The 22,754-nt window shown below is 49.0% G+C and overlaps 1 protein-coding gene across 1 annotated transcript in view; it reads right to left on the reverse strand.

Moving 5' to 3' along the window:
* The window catches only part of gnas (GNAS complex locus), a gene marked incomplete in the record, with an annotated part of 43,746 nt that extends 21,703 nt beyond the window's left edge, over window positions 1–22,043 (reverse strand). Inside the window, 4 exon segments of the mRNA XM_062545216.1 lie at window positions 3,776–3,895; window positions 6,709–6,763; window positions 12,998–13,070; window positions 20,653–22,043. Of these exon segments, the coding sequence (XP_062401200.1) occupies window positions 3,776–3,895; window positions 6,709–6,763; window positions 12,998–13,070; window positions 20,653–20,791 (387 nt within the window).
* Between the last annotated feature and the right edge of the window lie 711 nt (window positions 22,044–22,754).

The raw sequence follows: 22,754 nt of genomic DNA on the forward strand, positions 1-22,754 counted from the left end.
AACGTGACTGTGCACCAGTGCACAAAGCAAGGTCCATACAGGACATGGATGACAGAGTTTGGTGTGGATGAACCTGACTGGCCTGCACAGAGTCCTGACCTCAACCCAACACAACACCTTTGGGGTGAATTAGAGCGCAGACTGAGAGCCAGTCACCTCATCCAACATCAGTGTGTGACCTCACAAATGCGCGTCTGGAAGAATGGTCAAAAAATTGTATAAACACACTCCTAAACCTTGTGGAAAGCCTTCTCAGAAGAGTTGAAGCTGTTATAGCTGCAAAGAGTGGACCAACGTCATATTAAACCCTATGGATTAAGAATGGGATGTGACCGAAGTTCATATGGGGGTCAAGGCAGGTGACCCAATACTTTTGCCAATATAGTGTATATAAAATAAAATACATGAAATTAATCAAATAAATTAAATATATTTTAAATATATCTTTATATATATTTAATCTATTTTATCATTTTTATATATTTCATTTTATGTTTAAAGTGCTGCTAAGCACCTTGCATTGCTGTTTGCAAGGCACTGTATACATAAAGCTGAACTGAATTGAATGTACATGGCCCAAACTTGCAAATATTACGGCAATTTCTTCACATTTGCATCCAGAGTTGTTAAGGGCTTTACTCAGGAGTTGATGTTTGAACAGTTCTGATATATAAATATAATAACAAGTGTCCATGAATGCGTGGAGGAAGCCGAGGCAGAACCCCAATGGGCCTCCACTGGCCCTGACAGCCCTAGGAGCAACCATAACAACACACTCGCTCTCTCTCTCACACAAACACATCTCTCTCTCTCTCTCTCTCTCTTCCTTTCTCCCTCTCTCTCTCCCTCCCTCTCCCTCTAATGGTGAATGTGTTCACATAGTCAAATTGTTTGTATGACCACACAAGGTGCCAAAACAGATAAAGCCCTGACCCTAACCCTGACCCTTTAACCCTGACCTTAACCCTGACCCTTTAACCCTGACCCTTACCCTGACGCTGACCCTAACGCTAACCCTTTAACCCTAACCCAGACGCTGACCCTAACCCTGACCCTTTAACCCTGACCCTAACCCTGATGCTGACCCTTTAACCCCTTAACGAGAACAAATCCGATCATATCCAGGTAGAGCTGCACACTCTCTCTCCTACAGTACGTGTGTAACGTCAGGAAGAGCTGTATGCTAATTCACTTGTAAAATAGGGCTGATTTGAGGAAGAGCTGTATGCTAATTCACTTTGTAAAATAGGGCTGATTTGAGGAAGAGCTGTATGCTAATTCACTTGTAAAATAGGGGCGATTTGAGGAAGAGCTGTATGCTAATTCACTTGTAAAACAGGGCCGATTTGAGGAAGAGCTGTATGCTAATTCACTTGTAAAACAGGGCCGATTTGAGGAAGAACTGTATGCTAATTCACTTTGTAAAATAGGGCCGATTTGAGGAAGAGCTGTATGCTAATTCACTTGTAAAATAGGGCCGATTTGAGGAAGAACTGTATGCTAATTCACCTTGTAAAATAGGGCTGATTTGAGGAAGAGCTGTATGCTAATTCACTTGTAAAATAGGGCCGATTTGAGGAAGAACTGTATGCTAATTCACCTTGTAAAATAGGGCTGATTTGAGGAAGAGCTGTATGCTAATTCACCTGTAAAATAGGGCTGATTTGAGGAAGAGCTGTATGCTAATTCACCTAGTAAAATAGGGCTGATTTGAGGAAGAGCTGTATGCTAATTCACTTGTAAAATAGGGCTGATTTGAGGAAGAGCTGTATGCTAATTCACCTTGTAAAATAGGGCTGATTTGAGGAAGAGCTGTATGCTAATTCACTTGTAAAATAGGGCTGATTTGAGGAAGAGCTGTATGCTAGCTCTCCTCCTGCAATACGGCTAACGTCAGGAAGAGCTGTATGCTAGCTCTCCTAGATGGGAATGAGGGGAAGGCATTGGACTCAGAGGGAAGGTGAGCTGGAATGTAAGTGTGTGTGTGTGTGTGTGTGTGTGTGTGTGTGTGTGTGTGTGTGTGTGTTAGGGCAGAGGGACAGGTGTTAGACTCAGAGGAGAGGTGAGTTGGGATTTGAGTGCTTGTGTGTGTTGGGGGCAGAGGGACAGGTGAAGTGGGATGTAAGTGTGTGTGTGTGTGTGTGTGTGTGTGTGTGTGTGTGTGTGTTGGGGGCAGAGGGACAGGTGTCTGAGTCAGAGGTGCCAAGGGGGCGCCATGCGGGCCTGAGGTGCAGTCCACTGAGACTCTCGTTTAGAGTAATTAAAAACTAATCACAGCTAATGGCCCCCACACACACTCTCAGGTGACACACTGCTCCCACAGGTGGGGGCACCAGGCAATTACCCACACACACACACACACACACACACACACACACACACCTGAGCAGGCTCTACTTCACTAGTTGGAAAGGTGCTAGTCTTCAGCCCAACCCAGGGGGGGTTACACCCGTTAAAGGAATACGCCACCCAAAAATGAAATTAAGCCAGTCTCAGTCACCCTCGGAGTTAGAACAGTGAAAAAAACCCAGTTAAAATCCGTCTGGGCATTGTCCTGCTTTGCGAGCAGCGTCTTTAGCTTTAGCTTAGCACAGTTGCTGTAAATGAAGGGTAAAAGCATTCAGAGAGAAGACTAAAAGCATTCACAGAGGAGAAGACTAAAAGCATTCACAGAGGAGAAGGCTAAAAGCATTCACAGAGGAGACGACTAAAAGCAATAGCATTCACAGAGGAGACGACTAAAAGCATACGCTTTCCCTCTGTCGACTGTTGCCATGAATGAACAAAACTAGTCAACTAGCACTGCTCTGCAGACATTAAGTAACAACTGACACAGTTCATTTCTGCCGTTTTTACAAGAAACTGTCATATAACTTTTGTTTATGCACGCGCCACCCATCGCTAATGACGCATCCTTGGTCCCGTTCTGGTGGAAATGCGGTCTGGTTCACTAGACAGCACCAAGGTTCAAAGCATTTTGGTTCAAAAAACACGTTCTGTTGGTCGAAAATCGCTGCAAGATAGCCAGCTATGAGACACAGGGCTCCCTGGGAGAGCCATCAATGACACCCAAACTGTAGGAGTGGGCATGATCACAGACAGGAACCAAACTGTAAGAGTGTGCATGATCACAGACAGGAACCAAACTGTAGGAGTGGGCATGATCACAGACAGGAACCAAACTGTAAGAGTGGGCATGATCACAGACAGGAACCAAACTGTAAGAGTGGGCATGATCACAGACAGGAACCAAACTGTAGGAGTGGGCATGATCACAGACAGGAACCAAACTGTAGGAGTGGGCATGATCACAGACAGGAACCAAACTGTAAGAGTGGGCATGATCACAGACAGGAACCAAACTGTAGGAGTGGGCATGATCACAGACAGGAACCAAACTGTAAGAGTGGGCATGATCACAGACAGGAACCAAACTGTAGGAGTGGGCATGATCACAGACAGGAACCAAACTGTAAGAGTGGGCATGATCACAGACAGGAACCAAACTGTAAGAGTGGGCATGATCACAGACAGGAACCAAACTGTAAGAGTGGGCATGATCACAGACAGGAACCAAACTGTAGGAGTGGGCATGATCACAGACAGGAACCAAACTGTAAGAGTGAGCATGATCACAGACCCAGGAATGAGTACACTTCAGACAGCACAAACATTTTGGGGAGCCGGATGAATTTCATGAATAGCGTTGATCACACACAAACATTTCCAAACATTTCAAAACAGGAGAGCACGGATCAGCAGCACAGATACTCACAGGCGAGAACTCAAAGTCCTTCTGATTGGCCAAGTTGCGGACGTACTCGATCCGGAACTGGTTCTGTGGACTGGCCAGTTGAACTGGAGGAGCCAGGATGTTCATGGCTGTTACTATGGTCTGGAAGAGAGAGCAGAGGGGTCATGGCTGTTACTATGGTTACTATGGTCTGGAAGAGAGAGCAGAGGGGTCATGGCTGTTACTATGGTTACTATGGTCTGGAAGAGAGAGCAGAGGGGTCATGGCTGTTACTATGACTACTAAAGTCTGAAAGAGGGAGATGTGTGTTCATGGCTGTTACTATGGCCGTTACTATGGTTACTATGGTCTGGAAGAGAGAGCGGAGACTAGTGTTCATGGCTGTTACTATGGTTACTATGGTCTGGAAGAGAGAGCGGTGTGTTCATGGTTGTTACCATGGTTACTATGGTCTGGAAGAGAGAGCGGAGTGTTCATGGCTGTTACCATGGTTACTATGGTCTGGAAGAGAGAGCGGTGTGTTCATGGCTGTTACCATGGTTACTATGGTCTGGAAGAGAGAGCGGTGTGTTCATGGCTGTTACCATGGTTACTATGGTCTGGAAGAGAGAGCGGAGTGTTCATGGGTGGTAACATGCCATGTCAGAGTCACTACCATAGCGCAGTAGGTTCAATGTATGTAGCCGGAGTACTGATGTCTCTCTGCTCTCCACAATCCATTAAAGATGCCACTCAGAATAGCAGAGCACACACACACGTACACACACACATGTACACACGCGCGCACGCACGCACACACACACAAGCGCGCACACACACACACACACACACACACACACACACACACTCAGAATAGCAGAGCAACGCCAGAGACAGAAAGAAAATAGAAACGGGGCGCCCGACAAAAGTTTTCAAAACGTTGCATTGCATCGCGCTGCTCCCATTGATGCAGTCAGGACATTCCAAGTGAAAACAACGTAATTAAACGGATTTATCCGTAATCTTTGCATCCTGCTGCACTTCTAATGGCTGTGTGTGTCAGGTTGTAACAGAAGTTAAATTCTTAACAAACTGTTTTTTAATTCTGTTTCAACTTTCATACAGCAACCATGTATGACTCCTTTCTGACCAAATTTTACAGCTTTCAAGTGTGTGTGCAAATCAAGTTTGAAGGGATAGAATAGAACAGTGTTCCGTTGTGCCGGTTCTCCCCTACTCTCCTATGGTAAACACACGTGGAACGTTGGAACGTTGCGCTCCTCAAACACACATGGGACATGTTGGCTCTGCTGCATCTAACTGATGATTGACTGATGATAGGTTTTGAAGTTGTTTAGAGGAACTTGAATCCATGTCATAAGATGATCCCTAAACACAACGCTATCAATATTAAAGACACACACACACACACACACATGTGCAGGTGCATGTTTTGCGGTGATGACGGTGCCGAGCTCAGACCTTTGGTAGGGGTCACATGATCACTGTATTACGGTCATGCAGTTCCCGCCCCAGCCCTAGGAGGGCGATATAGAGCTTAGAGTGGAGGTGGTGGGGGTAGAGTGATGGTGGTTTAAACCGCAGGGGTGGTGGTATTTAAACTGCAGGGGTAGGGGGGGTGGTGGTGGTGGTGGTAGTTTAAACTGCAGAGGTAGGGGGGGTGGTGGTGGTGGTGGTAGTTTAAACTGCAGTGGTGGTGGTGGTGGTAGTTTAAACTGCAGTGGTGGTGGTGGTGGTAGTTTAACTGCAGTGGTGGTAGTGGTGGTGGTAGTAGTTTAAACTGCAGTGGTGGTGGTGGTGGTGGTGGTGGTTTAAACTGCAGGGGTGGTGGTGGTGGAATTTAAACTGCAGGTGTGGTGGTGGTAGTTTAAACTGCAGGGGTGGTGGTGGTGGTGGTGGTGGTGGTAGTTTCAACTGCAGGGGTGGTGGTGGTATTTAAACTGCAGGGGTGGTGGTGGTAGTTTAAACTGCAGGGGTGGTGGTGGTATTTAAACTGCAGGGGTGGTGGTGGTAGTTTAAACTGCAGGGGTGGTGGTGGTGGTGGTGGTAGTTTAAACTGCAGGGGTGGTGGTGGTGGTAGTTTAAACTGCAGGGGTGGTGGTGGTGGTGGTAGTTTAAACTGCAGGGGTAGGGCGGTGGTGGTGGTAGTTTAAACTGCGGGGGTGGTGGTGGTGGTGGTAGTTTAAACTGCAGGGGTGGTGGTGGTAGTTTAAACTGCAGGGGTGGTGGTGGTAGTTTAAACTGCAGGGGTAGGGGGGGTGGTGGTGGTAGTTTAAACTGCGGGGGTGGTGGTGGTGGTGGTAGTTTAAACGGCTGGGGTGGTGGTGGTGGTAGTTTAAACTGCAGGGGTGGTGGTGGTGGTGGTAGTTTAAACTGCAGGGGTGGGGGGGTGGTGGTGGTGGTGATGGTAGTTTAAACTGCGGTGGTGGTGGTGGTGGTGGTAGTTTAAACTGCAGGGGTGGTGGTGGTGGTGGTAGTTTAAACTGCAGGGGTGGTGGTGGTAGTTTAAACTGCAGGGGTAGGGGGGGGTGGTGGTAGTTTAAACTGCGGGGGTAGGGGGTGGTGGTGGTGGTGGTGGTGGTGGTGGTGGTAGTTTAAACTGCAGGGGGGGTGGTGGTGGTGGTGGTGGTGGTGGTAGTTTAAACTGCAGCGGTGGTGGTGGTGGTAGTTTAAACTGCAGCGGTGGTGGTGGTGGTAGTTTAAACTGCAGCGGTGGTGGTGGTAGTTTAAACTGCAGGGGTGGTGGTGGTGGTGGTTTAAACTGCGGGGGTAGGGGGGTGGTGGTGGTGGTGGTGGTGGTGGTGGTAGTTTAAACTGCATGGTTGGGGAACAGTGTGGAGGTGGTGGATTGAGAATGTTGAGTGTGGGGTGAGTTTGGTGTGTATGGCTCTTGCTACTACAGGCTCTGTCTCTCTCTCTCTCACACACACACACACACACACACACACACTTACCTCTATGGCCTCCTTAATGTTATTCTTTATGTCCTGGATCTTCTGTTTCTTCTCTCTGTAAAGCAAGAGCGATATGATCAACACACACACACACACACACACACACAACCCCCCCCCCCCCCTCCCCACTAATCATCTCTCATCAACTCTGTCTCCTGGCAACAGCTCCCTCCTCCCATCTATTCATCCCTTCAGCCTGTTCTTCTCTCCTCTCTCTGTTTCCCTCTCCATCCCTCCCTCTCCTCCCTCTTCATCCCTCCATCCCACTCTTCTATTTTCCTCCTGTTTCTTTCTCTTTTCTGCTCTCCTCTCATATCCTCTGTTTGCACTCTTTCCTTCATCCCTCTCGCTCTTCTCCCTTCCTCTTCATCTCTTCTCTCTCCTCTCCCTCTCTTTTCCCCTCCCCTCATCATCTCTCCTCTCATTCTCTCTCCTCCCCTTCTGTCCTCTCCCTCCATCTCTCCCTCTACATCCCCCTCTTCATCTCACCTCTCCTCTCTCTCCCTCTCTCCTCCTCTACATCTCTCTCTCTCCTCCTCTTCTCTCTCTCTCCTCCTCTACATCTCCCTCTCTCTCTCCCTCTCTCCTCCTCTTCTCTCCTCTATCCCTCTCCTCTCCTCTCCCTCTCTCATCTCTCCTCTCCTCCTCTACATCTCCCTCTCTCCTCTTCATCTCTCCTCTCTCTCCTCTCCTCCTCATCATCTACCTCTCTCTCTCTCTCCTCCTCTCCTCTCCTCCTCCTCTACATCTCTCTCTCCTCCTCTTCTCTCCTCTCCTCCTCTACATCTCCCTCTCTCTCCTCTTCATCTCTCTCTCTCCTCCTCATCTCTCTCTCTCTCTCCTCTTCTACATCTCCCTCTCTCTCTCCTCTTCATCTCTCTCTCTCTCTCCTCCTCTTCTCTCCTCTCCTCCTCTACATCTCCCTCCCTCTCTCCGGTGGTTCCCACACACAGACTTTATACGGGTGGAGAGTGCAGGTATATCAGACCAGTTTAGCACTTTTCACTGTTTTTCCGTCAGAGAGCATCCGGCAGAGACTTTCCCTGCTGCTTCTAAACTTCACCAGAAACCTTTACACCCACAACATAACACACTCCCACACACACACACACACACACACACACAACATAACACACTCCCACACCCACACCAACACCCACACACACACACACACACAGAACATAACACACTTCTACACCCACAACATAACACACTCCCACACCCACAACATAACACACTCCCACACCCACCCACACACACACACACACACACACAACACACTCCCACACCCACACCCACACCCACACACACACAACATAACACACTTCTACACCCACAACATAACACACTCCCACACCCACAACATAACACACTTCTACACCCACAACATAACACACTCCCACACCCACAACATAACACACTCCTACACCCACAGACACAACATAACACACTCCCACACCCACAACATAACACACTCCTACACCCACAGACATAACACACTTCTACACCCACAACATAACACACTCCCACTCCCACACACACAACATAACACACTTCTACACCCACAACATAACACACTTCTACACTCACAACATAACACACTCCCACACCCACAACATAACACACTCCCACAACATAACACATACACACACACACACACACACACACACAACATAACACACTCCCACACCCACAACATAACACACTCCTACACCCACAGACAAAACACACTTCTACACTCAGACAAAACACACTCCTACACCCACAGACAAAACTCACTTCTACACTCAGACAAAACACACTCCTACACTCAGACAAAACACACTCCTACACTCAGACATAGCACAGTCCTACACAGCTGCTCATCCACCACTAGACGTTTATCAGCAAACACGGCCGCCTCGGACCATGTACTGACCTCTGTGCGCCATTTTTGATGATGTCACTCTTTGTTAGACCAATCAGCTGAAGGAGACACAGCTGATCAACAGGCAGGCAAGTTGCGTGGCCATTTCAATAAGCAACCAGGAACAGAACAGGTAAGACAGCACTCTAGTCCTCTACACCAGCACTCTAGTCCTCTACACCAGCACTCTAGTCCTCTACACTCTAGTCCTCTACACCAGCACTCTAGTCCTCTACACTCTAGTCCTCTACACTCTAGTCCTCTACACCAGCACTCTAGTCCTCTACACTCTAGTCCTCTACACTCTAGTCCTCTACACTCTAGTCCTCTACACCAGCACTCTAGTCCTCTACACTCTAGTCCTCTACACCAGCACTCTAGTCCTCTACACCAGCACTCTAGTCCTCTACACTCTAATCCTCTACACCAGCACTCTAGTCCTCTACACTCTAGTCCTCTACACCAGCACTCTAGTCCTCTACACTCTAGTCCTCTACACCAGCACTCTAGTCCTCTACACTCTAGTCCTCTACACTCTAGTCCTCTACACCAGCACTCTAGTCCTCTACACCAGCACTCTAGTCCTCTACACCAGCACTCTAGTCCTCTACACTCTAATCCTCTACACCAGCACTCTAGTCCTCTACACTCTAGTCCTCTACACCAGCACTCTAGTCCTCTACACTCTAGTCCTCTACACCAGCACTCTAGTCCTCTACACTCTAGTCCTCTACACCAGCACTCTAGTCCTCTACACCAGCACTCTAGTCCTCTACACCAGCACTCTAGTCCCCTACACTCTAGTCCTCTACACCAGCACTCTAGTCCTCTACACTCTAGTCCTCTACACTCTAGTCCTCTACACTCTAGTCCTCTACACCAGCACTCTAGTCCTCTACACCAGCACTCTAGTCCTCTACACTCTAGTCCTCTACACCAGCACTCTAGTCCTCTACACTCTAGTCCTCTACACTCTAGTCCTCTACACCAGCACTCTAGTCCTCTACACTCTAGTCCTCTACACCAGCACTCTAGTCCTCTACACCAGCACTCTAGTCCTCTACACTCTAGTCCTCTACACCAGCACTCTAGTCCTCTACACCAGCACTCTAGTCCTCTACACTCTAGTCCTCTACACCAGCACTCTAGTCCTCTACACTCTAGTCCTCTACACCAGCACTCTAGTCCTCTACACCAGCACTCTAGTCCTCTACACTCTAGTCCTCTACACTCTAATCCTCTACACCAGCACTCTAGTCCTCTACACCAGCACTCTAGTCCTCTACACTCTAGTCCTCTACACTCTAGTCCTCTACACCAGCACTCTAGTCCTCTACACTCTAGTCCTCTACACCAGCACTCTAGTCCTCTACACTCTAGTCCTCTACACCAGCACTCTAATCCTCTACACCAGCACTCTAGTCCTCTACACTCTAGTCCTCTACACCAGCACTCTAGTCCTCTACACTCTAGTCCTCTACACCAGCACTCTAGTCCCCTACACCAGCACTCTAGTCCCCTACACCAGCACTCTAGTCCTCTACACCAGCACTCTAGTCCTCTACACTCTAGTCCTCTACACTCTAGTCCTCTACACCAGCACTCTAGTCCTCTACACCAGCACTCTAGTCCTCTACACCAGCACTCTAGTCCTCTACACTCTAGTCCTCTACACCAGCACTCTAGTCCTCTACACCAGCACTCTAGTCCTCTACACCAGCACTCTAGTCCTCTACACTCTAGTCCTCTACACTCTAGTCCTCTACACTCTAGTCCTCTACACTCTAGTCCTCTACACCAGCACTCTAGTCCTCTACACCAGCACTCTAGTCCTCTACACCAGCACTCTAGTCCTCTACACCAGCACTCTAGTCCTCTACACTCTAGTCCTCTACACCAGCACTCTAGTCCTCTACACTCTAGTCCTCTACACTCTAGTCCTCTACACCAGCACTCTAGTCCTCTACACCAGCACTCTAGTCCTCTACACCAGCACTCTAGTCCTCTACACCAGCACTCTAGTCCTCTACACTCTAGTCCTCTACACTCTAGTCCTCTACACTCTAGTCCTCTACACCAGCACTCTAGTCCCCTACACCAGCACTCTAGTCCTCTACACTCTAGTCCTCTACACCAGCACTCTAGTCCCCTACACCAGCACTCTAGTCCCCTACACCAGCACTCTAGTCCTCTACACTCTAGTCCTCTACACCAGCACTCTAGTCCCCTACACCAGCACTCTAGTCCTCTACACTCTAGTCCTCTACACCAGCACTCTAGTCCTCTACACTCTAGTCCTCTACACTCTAGTCCTCTACACTCTAGTCCTCTACACTCTAGTCCTCTACACCAGCACTCTAGTCCCCTACACCAGCACTCTAGTCCCCTACACCAGCACTCTAGTCCCCTACACCAGCACTCTAGTCCTCTACACTCTAGTCCTCTACACCAGCACTCTAGTCCTCTACACTCTAGTCCTCTACACCAGCACTCTAGTCCTCTACACCAGCACTCTAGTCCTCTACACCAGCACTCTAGTCCTCTACACCAGCACTCTAGTCCCCTACACCAGCACTCTAGTCCTCTACACTCTAGTCCTCTACACCAGCACTCTAGTCCTCTACACTCTAGTCCTCTACACTCTAGTCCTCTACACTCTAGTCCTCTACACTCTAGTCCTCTACACCAGCACTCTAGTCCCCTACACCAGCACTCTAGTCCCCTACACCAGCACTCTAGTCCCCTACACCAGCACTCTAGTCCTCTACACTCTAGTCCTCTACACCAGCACTCTAGTCCTCTACACTCTAGTCCTCTACACCAGCACTCTAGTCCTCTACACCAGCACTCTAGTCCTCTACACCAGCACTCTAGTCCTCTACACCAGCACTCTAGTCCTCTACACCAGCACTCTAGTCCTCTACACTCTAGTCCTCTACACCAGCACTCTAGTCCTCTACACTCTAGTCCTCTACAACAGCACTCTAGTCCTCTACACCAGCACTCTAGTCCTCTACACCAGCACTCTAGTCCTCTACACCAGCACTCTAGTCCTCTACACTCTAGTCCTCTACACTCTAGTCCTCTACACCAGCACTCTAGTCCTCTACACCAGCACTCTAGTCCTCTACACCAGCACTCTAGTCCTCTACACTCTAGTCCTCTACACTCTAGTCCTCTACACCAGCACTCTAGTCCCCTACACCAGCACTCTAGTCCTCTACACTCTAGTCCTCTACACCAGCACTCTAGTCCTCTACATCAGCGGCTCCCAAACCTTCCTCCCCACAGACCACCTTCTACATCCTGCCTTGGCTCGTGTACCCCCATCATCTGACACGTTACAAAGTAACATTCTATCTACGTATTCCAGGCATCATGTTTAAGAAGCTGCCCATTTTTTTTTCTTTTATGAAAACATCAGCCTACTATAGAGTTTAAAGTTCTATCCTTTAATGTCATGTTTCCATATCATTATGATCTAAATCAAAATGATTTATTTATTCATGAACTAATTACAACAGATATAAAAAAAGTTGATTTTTAACACCTCTCTCTCGGCCATAGCCCTATTCATCTCACGCACCCTAGAAGCAGCTTGCGTACCACCAGCGGTACACGTACCACAGCCTGGGAATCCCTGCTGCTCTCCAGAGTCCATCAGACCTGACCAACAGCACCAGAGTCCATCACACCTGACCAACAGCACCAGAGTCCATCAGACCTGACCAACAGCACCAGAGTCCATCAGACCTGACCAACAGCACCAGAGTCCATCACACCTGACCAACAGCACCAGAGTCCATCAGACCTGACCAACAGCACCAGAGTCCATCAGACCTGACCAATAGCACCAGAGTCATATACACCAGAACCCATCAGACCTGACCAACAGCACCAGAGTCCATCAGACCTGACCAATAGCACCAGAGTCCATCAGACCTGATCAACAGCATCAGAGTCCATCAGACCTGATCAACAGCACCAGAGTCATATACACCAGAACCCATCAGACCTGACCAACAGCACCAGAGTCCATCAGACCTGACCAATAGCACCAGAGTCCATCAGACCTGATCAACAGCATCAGAGTCCATCAGACCTGATCAACAGCATCAGAGTCATGTACACCAGAACCCATCAGACCTGACCAACAGCACCAAAGGTCTGTACACTAGACATCATCAGACCAGACTAACACTCACTCACTCACTCACTCACTCACTCACTCACTCACTCACTCACTCACTCACTCACTCACTCACTCACTCACTCACTCACTCACTCACTCACTCACTCACTCACTCACTCACTCACTCACAAAACATGTTCATGCACACACATGCACACACACAATGACAGGTTTCAGCTGCCGATACTTACTCTGCATTGAAGCCATTGACGTGTAGAATGCGCATCTGCTTGACGATGGTACTTTTTCCAGACTCACCAGCACCTGTAACACACACACACACACACACACACACGTCCATCAGTCCAGATCATCAACAACAGCATTCAGTAGTGTGAGTGGGTCGCTCCAGAACCAGCCACATGAGGCCCGTTGGGCCACAGCTCAGCTCAGTTCAGCTCAGCTCAGCTCAGTTCAGTTGTGTAGTGATGGCCGTTTGAGCCACAGCACAGCTCAGCTCAGTTCAGCTCAGTTGTGTGGTGCTGGCGGCTTGAGTGGCCACAGCGCAGCTCAGTACAGCTCAGCTCAGTACAGCTCAGTTGTGTGGTGCTGGCCGTTTGAGCCACAGCTCAGTTCAGTTCAGCTCAGCTCAGCTCAGCTCAGTTCAGCTCAGCTCAGCTCAGTTCAGTTCAGTTCAGCTCAGTTCAGCTCAGTTCAGCTCAGCACAGCTCAGTTCAGCTCAGCTCAGTTCAGCTCAGCTCAGCTCAGTTCAGCTCAGCTCAGCTCAGCTCAGTTCAGCTCAGCTCAGTTGTGTAGTGATGGCCGTTTGAGGAGCCACCGCGCAGCTCAGTTCAGTTCAGCTCAGCTCAGCTCAGCTCAGTTCAGCTCAGCTCAGCTCAGCTCAGCTCAGCTCAGCTCAGTTCAGCTCAGTTCAGCTCAGTTGTGTGGTGATGGCGGCTTGACGGGCCACAGCGCAGCTCAGTTCAGCTCAGTTCAGCTCAGTTCAGTTGTGTAGTGATGGCCGTTTGAGGGGCCTCAGTTCAGCTCAGTTGTGTTGTGTGGTGCTGGCGGCTTGAGGGGCCCAGTGTTGCCACAGCAGAGAGGAGCAGCACAGATCCACTGCTATGGAAACGCTGCTGCAGCCTCACAGTAGATCACTCACTACACCATCAGGCTGCATTCACAGCGTAACGCATCAGAGACGACTTTCTCCCCAATGCATCGCAGAATCACTACACCGTGAGATCATGACAGTATAGGCCTATCACTGGCCACAGGAAGCAGACTATACTCCCCACAGGAAGTAGACTATACTCCCCATAGGAAGCAGACTATACTCCCCACAGGAAGCAGACTATACTCCCCACAGGAAGCAGACTATACTCCCTACAGTAAGCAGACTATACTCCCCATAGGAAGCAGACTAAACTCCATACAGGAAGCAGACTATACTCCCCACAGGAAGTACGCTAGACTCCAGTCACGCTCAGGCTCAACAGGCTGACCTTACCTCACATGTGTATATGAGTGTCTGCAGTTACCAGAACAGCGTTTGTGTGTGTGTGTGTATGTGTGTGTGTGTGTGTGTGTGTGTGTGTGTGTGTGTGTGTATGTATGAGTGTGTGTGTGTGTATGTATGAGTGTGTGTGTGTGTATGCGTGTCACATTAGTGTGAGGGTGCTTGTGCAGAGTGACTTAAAGCACGGGAAACTGTCGGAATATCATATGGTGTCTTATCGTCAGATATATCCGAATATCGGAATATCATATGGTGTCTTATCGTCAGATATATCCGAATATCGGAATATCATACTATGTCTTATCATCGGAGATACCCGTATCCTAATACACATTCCTGCCTTCTGCCCATTCAACTGCTGGTAGGACACAGGCCTCTCTCTCTCACACACACACACATACACACACACACACACAAGCCAACTGCTGGTAGGACACAGGCCTCTCTCTCTCCCACACACGCACACACACACACACACACACACACACACACACACACACACACACACAAGCCAACTGCTGGTAGGACACAGGCCTCTCTCTCTCTCACAGTCAAGGAGAAGATGGCAGGCAGAGCAGGGCTCTGATTGGTTCTACTCGCTTTAAATTGGAGCATTCGCTCTTCTGCAGTGATGTATCGGAGATTTCCTGACGTATCGGAGCTTGTTTTCTTCAGGTATAGCAGACTCAGGCCAAAGGGATTGTGGGTAGACTCAGGCCAAAGGGATTGTGGGTAGACTCAGACCAAAGGGATTGTGGGTAGACTCAGGCCAAAGGGATTGTGGGTAGACTCAGACCAAAGGGATTGTGGGTAGACACAAGTGTCTCTCTTTCTCTAGAGCTGGAGAGTAGATACTATAGATAACTATGTGCTGGAGGCTGTACACACACACACACACACACCTCTAGAGCTGGAGAGTAGATACTAGAGGCCACACACACACACACGCACGCACACACACACACACACACACACACACGCACGCACACACACACGCACACGCATACGCACACGCACACGCGCACGCACACACGCACACGCACACGCACACGCACACACGCACACCTCTAGAGCTGGAGAGTAGATACTAGATAACTATGTGCTGGAGGCTGTACGCACACGCACACGCGCACGCACACACGCACACGCACACACGCACACGCACACGCACACACACACCTCTAGAGCTGGAGAGTAGATACTAGATAACTATGTGCTGGAGGCTGTACACACACACACACACACACACACACACACACACACACACACACACACACACACACACACACACACACACACACACACACACACACACACACACACACACACACACACACACACACACACACACACACACACACACACACACACACACACACACACACACTACGAGCTACAGGCTAAACACACACAATCACACACACACAATCACTAGTCCCTTTCCCACATGAGCGAGACATCCGGATGTCAAACGGAAATCAAACGGGTGGCTGTATGTGGTAACGCAAAAATCGTGTATTTTCTTACCCGGAACTCACCCTACTAGCCCCCTAGTACTACTTCTAGATGTTACCCGGGTGCGCTTAGGTGGGAACGCAGCCGGGACAGTTCTGGGTAGAGTGAGGGGGGCGTACGATGACGTATAGAAATGCGCCCTTGCGCTTGTTGTGTGTAGGCTACTGTACAATAAAATATTAAACTGCAATCACGTTGTTGTGTTTGTTGCGGGACAGGCAGGATTATCCTTACAAACATCGTCACATGAACATGAAAAGCCCAAAGCAACATGAATAGCCTAAAGGAAATGGCTTTGGTCATTGGCTTTCTCACCTGCTGCGTGAATAGCTTGAAGTGTTGTCGATTAGCTTGCAACTAGCTGTTTACTGTAGTTATTACATTGGTTAGCGATTAACAGCTAATAGTTAGTATCGCTATTATTTAGCATTGTTGCTGCTTTTTGTAGGAGTTGGGAAGGAGCCTCAGACCCAGCTGTGTGCTGTTTATATATTTTCCAGGCGTGTCATTATTTTCTATTAATTTGTCGTGTTGGATACTGTGGTCCTGGCGTTCGCTATTTTTGTCCTCTATGCTAGCTCCCGCTGACTAGCGAGCTAACTACTAGTATTCATGGTGTTTTGGATCTGATGTAAAGTTCGCATCATCAAGGCAACACAGCACAACAACGCATTTATTTAGCGTCATCTCCCACCCCCTGCAAGTGCTGACATTGCCCCACCCCTCGCGGCACCTACTCGGGTCTAGTGTGAACACAATTACCCGTATCTCACTCGGACATAAAGCTCATGTGGGAACCGTCCGTGTCGTGCCTCTACCCGGGTAAATATGTCCGGGTGACTTCTAGAAGTCATGTGGGAAAGGGACTAATATGAGCTACAAGCCACACTCACACACACACACACACACACACACACAATCACTATAAGCTACAAGCTACACTCACACACACAATCACTATGAGCTACAAGCTACACTCTCACACACACCCAATCACTGAGCTACAAGCTAAACACACACACACACACACACACACACACACATACACACACAATCACTATAAGCTACAAGCTACACTCACATACACAATCACAATGAGCTACAGGCTACACTCACGCACAATCACTATAAGTTACAAGCTACACAAACACACACACACACACACACACTATGAGTTACAAGCTACACTCACACACACTCACTATGAGTTACAAGATACACACACACACACACACACACACACACACACACACACACACACACACACACACACACACACACACACACACACACACACACACACTAGGGATGCAACGGTACAGTTTTGCCACGGTTCGGTTTGTATCACGGTTTTTGGGCCACGGTAACGGTTCGGTTTCAATATATCAATATTATCTTGGCTCTAGCATACAGGAGGCTATGCCTTTTCTATTTCAAATCAAAAATGTGCTTCTACTTACACTTGCAGAGAAAATATTAAATGCATAGCCTGACACAGATGAAGCAGAATCACAAAAATGTATTAAAAGAAAAGAACACCATCATTGCCTTCTGTCATAAACAGGCAATGTTATCCATAGTGCAGTGCAGCATAAAGTAATGTGTAGTTATTTATTTAATAAACTCACTGTTCTTCACACATTTAAAGAAAATACTTAACTGTTATACACCCTCAAAAAAGTAGTGAACAATTCTGAAAATCTTCTCAAAATAATTGGCGAGGTAGTATGTGTAGTTTCAAATGGATATTTGATTTGGGAGTGCCTGCTCTGTCCTCTTTTATGAACGTAAAAAATGTAAACATAGACAAAAGTGCAGTGCAGCATTAAAAATATTAGAACAATGAAATGAACATTATTGCAACCTGTTGTCGGGGGGGGGGGGGGCAATATTCCGAGAAGAAAGTGGCAAATTTGCCACTTCACAAAGTGTCTGTTTCCCCTGTGTCTCCTGTCGTGTGTGTGTGTGTGTGTGTGTGTGTGCGTGTGTGTGCGAGAGAGTTGTGTGATTGACGAGTGGACGAGCGATTGACTGATTTAGCAGTGAGTTTATTGTTTTTCGAGTGGACACCTCCCGCTGCCCGTAGCCTAGCATGTACAACGTCAGGAAAATAAATGACCCGAGTTTGGAATGACATGTCAGCCTCCCCATCTCCTATAACCTCCCATCCCTACAATATTTTCCAGTAAACTATCAAAAAGAGAATACACTCAGCTGTGTCGGCGTCACGCTTTCTTAGGCTACTCTAGCGAGCAATCAACGCAGGGCAGAAACCACCGGTTACACTGTTACACACAGACTTCATAATGTGGCAAATTTTCGACCTTCTAAAGTGGCAAATTTGCGTCTTTACAAAGTATATATACGTGGCCCTAATACGCCGTCGTATTCGTTATGTCTTTGGGAATTATAGGAATATTGTTGTCGAAAGGCTGCAGCAATGGATGGTTGGGTTTTCGGTGGCAAACTAACTCTCCGTGCTGCTCCACTTAAGGTTACAGCCGGGTGATGAAGGCGCAAGTGGGCCGACATGTTGGATGTGTTACCTTTATTAGGTGATCGTTGTGAAGCAGTGCTTGCAATGCACACTGTGCTTTGTTTACTGACGGTCTTATTGCCTTGTTCGTGGGCTACTTCAAATGTCGCCATGATCATGCAGCCGCCGGTAAAGTTTGTTTCCTCTCACATGACTCCTTCATTTGCATTTCAACGCGCTTATTGGCTCTTGGGAAATTCAGTAAAATTCTGATTGGTTGTTGCAAGGTTGACGAGAGGCAAGCTGAACAGTCAGAGAAAACGCATCCCCCGGGTCCTAAGCACTCCTCTCTACCGCTCCCAGGCTACGCGCGCGCAATAACCTTGTATTAAATAAAAAGTTTAATGTCGCGTATACCGAAATATTGCGGTTTAGGTGAGTCTATTGAACCGAACAGGCCAAACCGAACGGTTCAATAAATTATTGAAAACCGTTGCATCCCTAACACACACACACACACACACACACACACACACTCACTATGAGCTACAAGCAACACAGTCTTTCTCACACACACACACACACACACACACACACACACACACACACACACACACACACACACACACACACACACACACACACACACACACACACTCTCTCTCGCACTATGCTTCAGTCACTCCCCCAGGGTTAGGTCCCCCAGCCTGCAGGGCGTATGTGTGTGTGTGTGTGTGTGTGTGTGTGTCTGGGGAGATGCTTCACCACACTTAATCACTTGTCACACACACACACATACACACACCGCACAGACATATACTTTACATCCCGCTTACAATAAAGATACACAACAGGTTCACTGCAGACAGTCTCACACACACACACACACACACACACACACACACACACACACACACACACACACACACACACACACACACACACACACACACACACACACACACACACACACACACACACACACACACACACACACACACACTTCCACTGTGGAGGCAGAAGTGGTTGGTTGGTGTCCCCATCCTGGATATCTCTCTCCAGCATCGTGGGAGACTAGCGTGTGTGTGTGTGTGTGTGTGTGTGTGTGTGTGTGAGACCAGTGTAGAGGGGACGTGGGAAGGGGGTCTGTCTTTCTCTCTTCTCAGCTTCTGTGTAAGTGTGTGTGTGTGTGTGTGTGTGTGTGTGTGTGTGTGTGTGTGTGTGTGTATGTGTGTATGTATTTGTGTGTGTGTGTGTGTGTGTGTGTGTCTGTGTGTGCGTGGCAAGGGGGGGGGGGCTTTCTCTCCCTCTCTCCTCAGCTTTTGGTGTGTGTGTGTGTGTGTGTGTGTGTGTGTGTGTGTGTGTAAGTGTGTGTGTGTGTGTGTGTACGGCGCGGCCGTAGCTAACTGACTCATGTGATTGGGACGTTTCACAATGAGACCTTGGAAAAGGAGCCCCCCCCCCCGTGCCTGAAGAGGCACTAACGCCAGTGTGTGTGTGTGTGTGTGTGTGTGTGTGTGTGTGTGTGTGTGTGTGTGTCTGGGGAATAAATATTCTTAAAATCTCCCCTCGTGACCAGCGCAGCACAAATATAAAAGTACTCACACCAGACCAGTGTGATCGCTCCTATAAGGGTTAAACGCACGCGCAAACACACACACACACACACACACACACACACACACACGTGTGCCCGCAACACAGCCGAGTCCAGCCCGAAACACAACCACATCCCAACAGCATAAGGTCCAAGACATGCACACACACACACACACACACACACACACACACACCCCGATGGCATCAGGGCCAAGACTGGCGGCCCTCTAAGTGCCCTCTAGGTGCCCCTCCATCCAGAGCCCATCGCCCCGCGGGGCAGTAGAAGCCTCAGTGGGCCAGGCAGGGGCACTTAGCACAGGCTTACAGGAGGGGGGCAGGTCCACCAAACACACACACTCACACACACACACACACACACCTATAGTGAGACTAGCTCACAGGTTTACCCTCTCCTACCCAAACCCTCCCCCAAATTACAAACACAAGCACCACAATCACACAAAAACAAGCAAACACACACACACACACACACACACACAGAGTAATGGGCAGAGAGGACCCCAGTCTTGCTTCCTGTCCGACAGATTGGGCACGTTAACATAGAGGCACATGATACTTCCTCTAGATGGACAACCAGAGGTACACCTTTCCACACACACACACACACACACACACACACACACACACACACACACACACACACACACACACACACACACACACACACACACACACACACACACACACACACACACACACACACACACACACACACACACACACACACACACACACCTCTCTGTAGGCTGAGCCCCGTGTGTGCACGTGCCACCTACCGAGCAGCAGTAGCCGGTGAGTGGCCCGGTAGATCTGCTTGTCTTTTTGCAGCTGCTTCTCGATCTTCTTGTTGGCCTCGCGCTGGGCCTTCTCCTCGTTCCGCTGGTCCTCGGTCTTGCTGTTCCCGAGACAGCCCATCGTACCGGCGCCCCGAGCGGGCTACGGGCAGAGGGGGTCGGAGGGGGAGAGCGCGGAAGAACCCGTTAAATCCCGAGACAGGCCCTGGAGGAAAGCCGTGTGTTTAAGAATGGTGACATTGATATCGTCCCATGGACATGCACTGAATGCGAAGCCCAGCCCCCTTTCCCAGAACCTAGCCGTTAGCTTGTGCTGCTGTTGATCTGCGCGAGCAGAGTGAATCCGGGGCCGTTAGCTTGCAGTGTGTCTGCGCGAGCAGAGTCGAACCTGGAGGGTCGCGAGCTGGTGACAGCCCCCGGGCCTTCGTCTCGTTATGCTCTCAGAGCCGAAACGATGTCATCAAAATCCGTCTGAAGCCCGAGCGCTATTCCCGTTAGCGCGCATAAGGGCTCGTCTTCTGGGTTTCCCACGACGCCTTCATGAAGAACACAAATACAAACACGATCTAAAGCTTTTCCTTCAAAATTCACACTAGATTTCAGAAATATAAGTGCGTCTGACTGTACACCCTGTACACGGACTGCTGATAACCAGAAGCTGCTGTGTGTGTTTCGGGGTCTCTAAACCCCAATCCGTCCTCCTGCACCAAAACAACCGAAAGGGACTGCTCGAGCTGGAAATTAAAATAATAAATATTTCCACTAAAATGACGGCACGAGGATCATAACACTGCTCCCGGGAAGTGGAGAAGCTCCTAAATCCGTTTCACGCGCGATCGCAGGTTATTTTCAGTCCTTTCTGGCAAAATGTTCTTTCCCTCCTCTTCTGATGTGAGCCGCTCTCGGGACTCCGGTTCACAGAAGGCCCTGAATCTGGATCTCCTTCGTCGTTCTCTCCGCGACTGTCATCTGGCGTCTTCCGCACATCTGGCCGCCCGTTGGACGCCAATTACGATCCCTTTGCTCGCTACCTTAGTTTGTTGGTCTCCCTCGGTTAAGGTCGACGAGTAAAAATCCTTTGATATTTAGATGGCAGGTAGGGTCGCTGTCAGCCTAGCTTTGTATTCCTGTCGAACTCGGCGGAGGATCTACATGTGCATGAAGATTCATGAAGAACCGGCCGATCAGAGCGGCTCATCCGCCGATGACAGCAGATTCCTCACGTGCGGGTCGATCTCTTGTCTGTAGAGGCGCGGATAGCTGCTTTTCCGCGGTGTATTTCGCGTCTTTTCTCCGCTTTTCTCAGTGAATTGGACATTAAACAGATAGCTCGAGATGGGTGGGGTAACGAGCTCCGCTGAACCCTGGGAAGGAGCGCGTCTGGTCACATGACAGGCTCGCGCGTCACCGCCGCGATCCAGCGGGCGAACGGCGCCCTCTTCAAACAGGTCCGCGCACACACTCCGTGAACTTAAACAGCCACCGCGCAGGCGCACACACTCAATGAATTTAAACAGCCACCACGCAAGCCCACACACCCTCACAGACAGTGTGCCCAACTCACGTTCTAAGACATAACTATGGTGTCTCATCTAAAGACATAACTATGGCTTTTCATCTCCATGAATGAAGTGGAAGGCTGTTACACTCTGGACAGGAGCCATATTGGATATGCAGAGCACAGGTGAGTGTGATGTCATATCCTGTTCTGTAGCCTCTCTGTAATGAATGATCATGAAAACACACTGATGATCAAACAACAGCACTATTCCTAAATCATCTCCCTCAGCCAGAGCAGGGCTGGCAGAGCATGTATGCATGTGTGTGTGTGTGTGTGTGTGTGTGTGTGTGTGTGTGTGTGTGTGTGTGTACACAGGTGAGTTGTGTGTGTGGTTTGAGTATAATGTGTGTGTGTGTGTGTGTGTGTGTGTGTGTGTGTACAGGTGAGTTGTGTGTGTGGTTTGAGTATAATGTGTGTGTATGTATGTGTGCCGTGTGTGTGTGTGTGTGTGTGTGTGTGTGTGTGTGTGTACACAGGTGAGTTGTGTGTGTGGTTTGAGTATAATGTGTGTGTGTGTGTGTGT

The sequence above is a fragment of the Sardina pilchardus genome, chromosome 9, assembly GCF_963854185.1.
Source record: "Sardina pilchardus chromosome 9, fSarPil1.1, whole genome shotgun sequence".
Classification (NCBI taxonomy): domain Eukaryota; kingdom Metazoa; phylum Chordata; class Actinopteri; order Clupeiformes; family Clupeidae; genus Sardina; species Sardina pilchardus.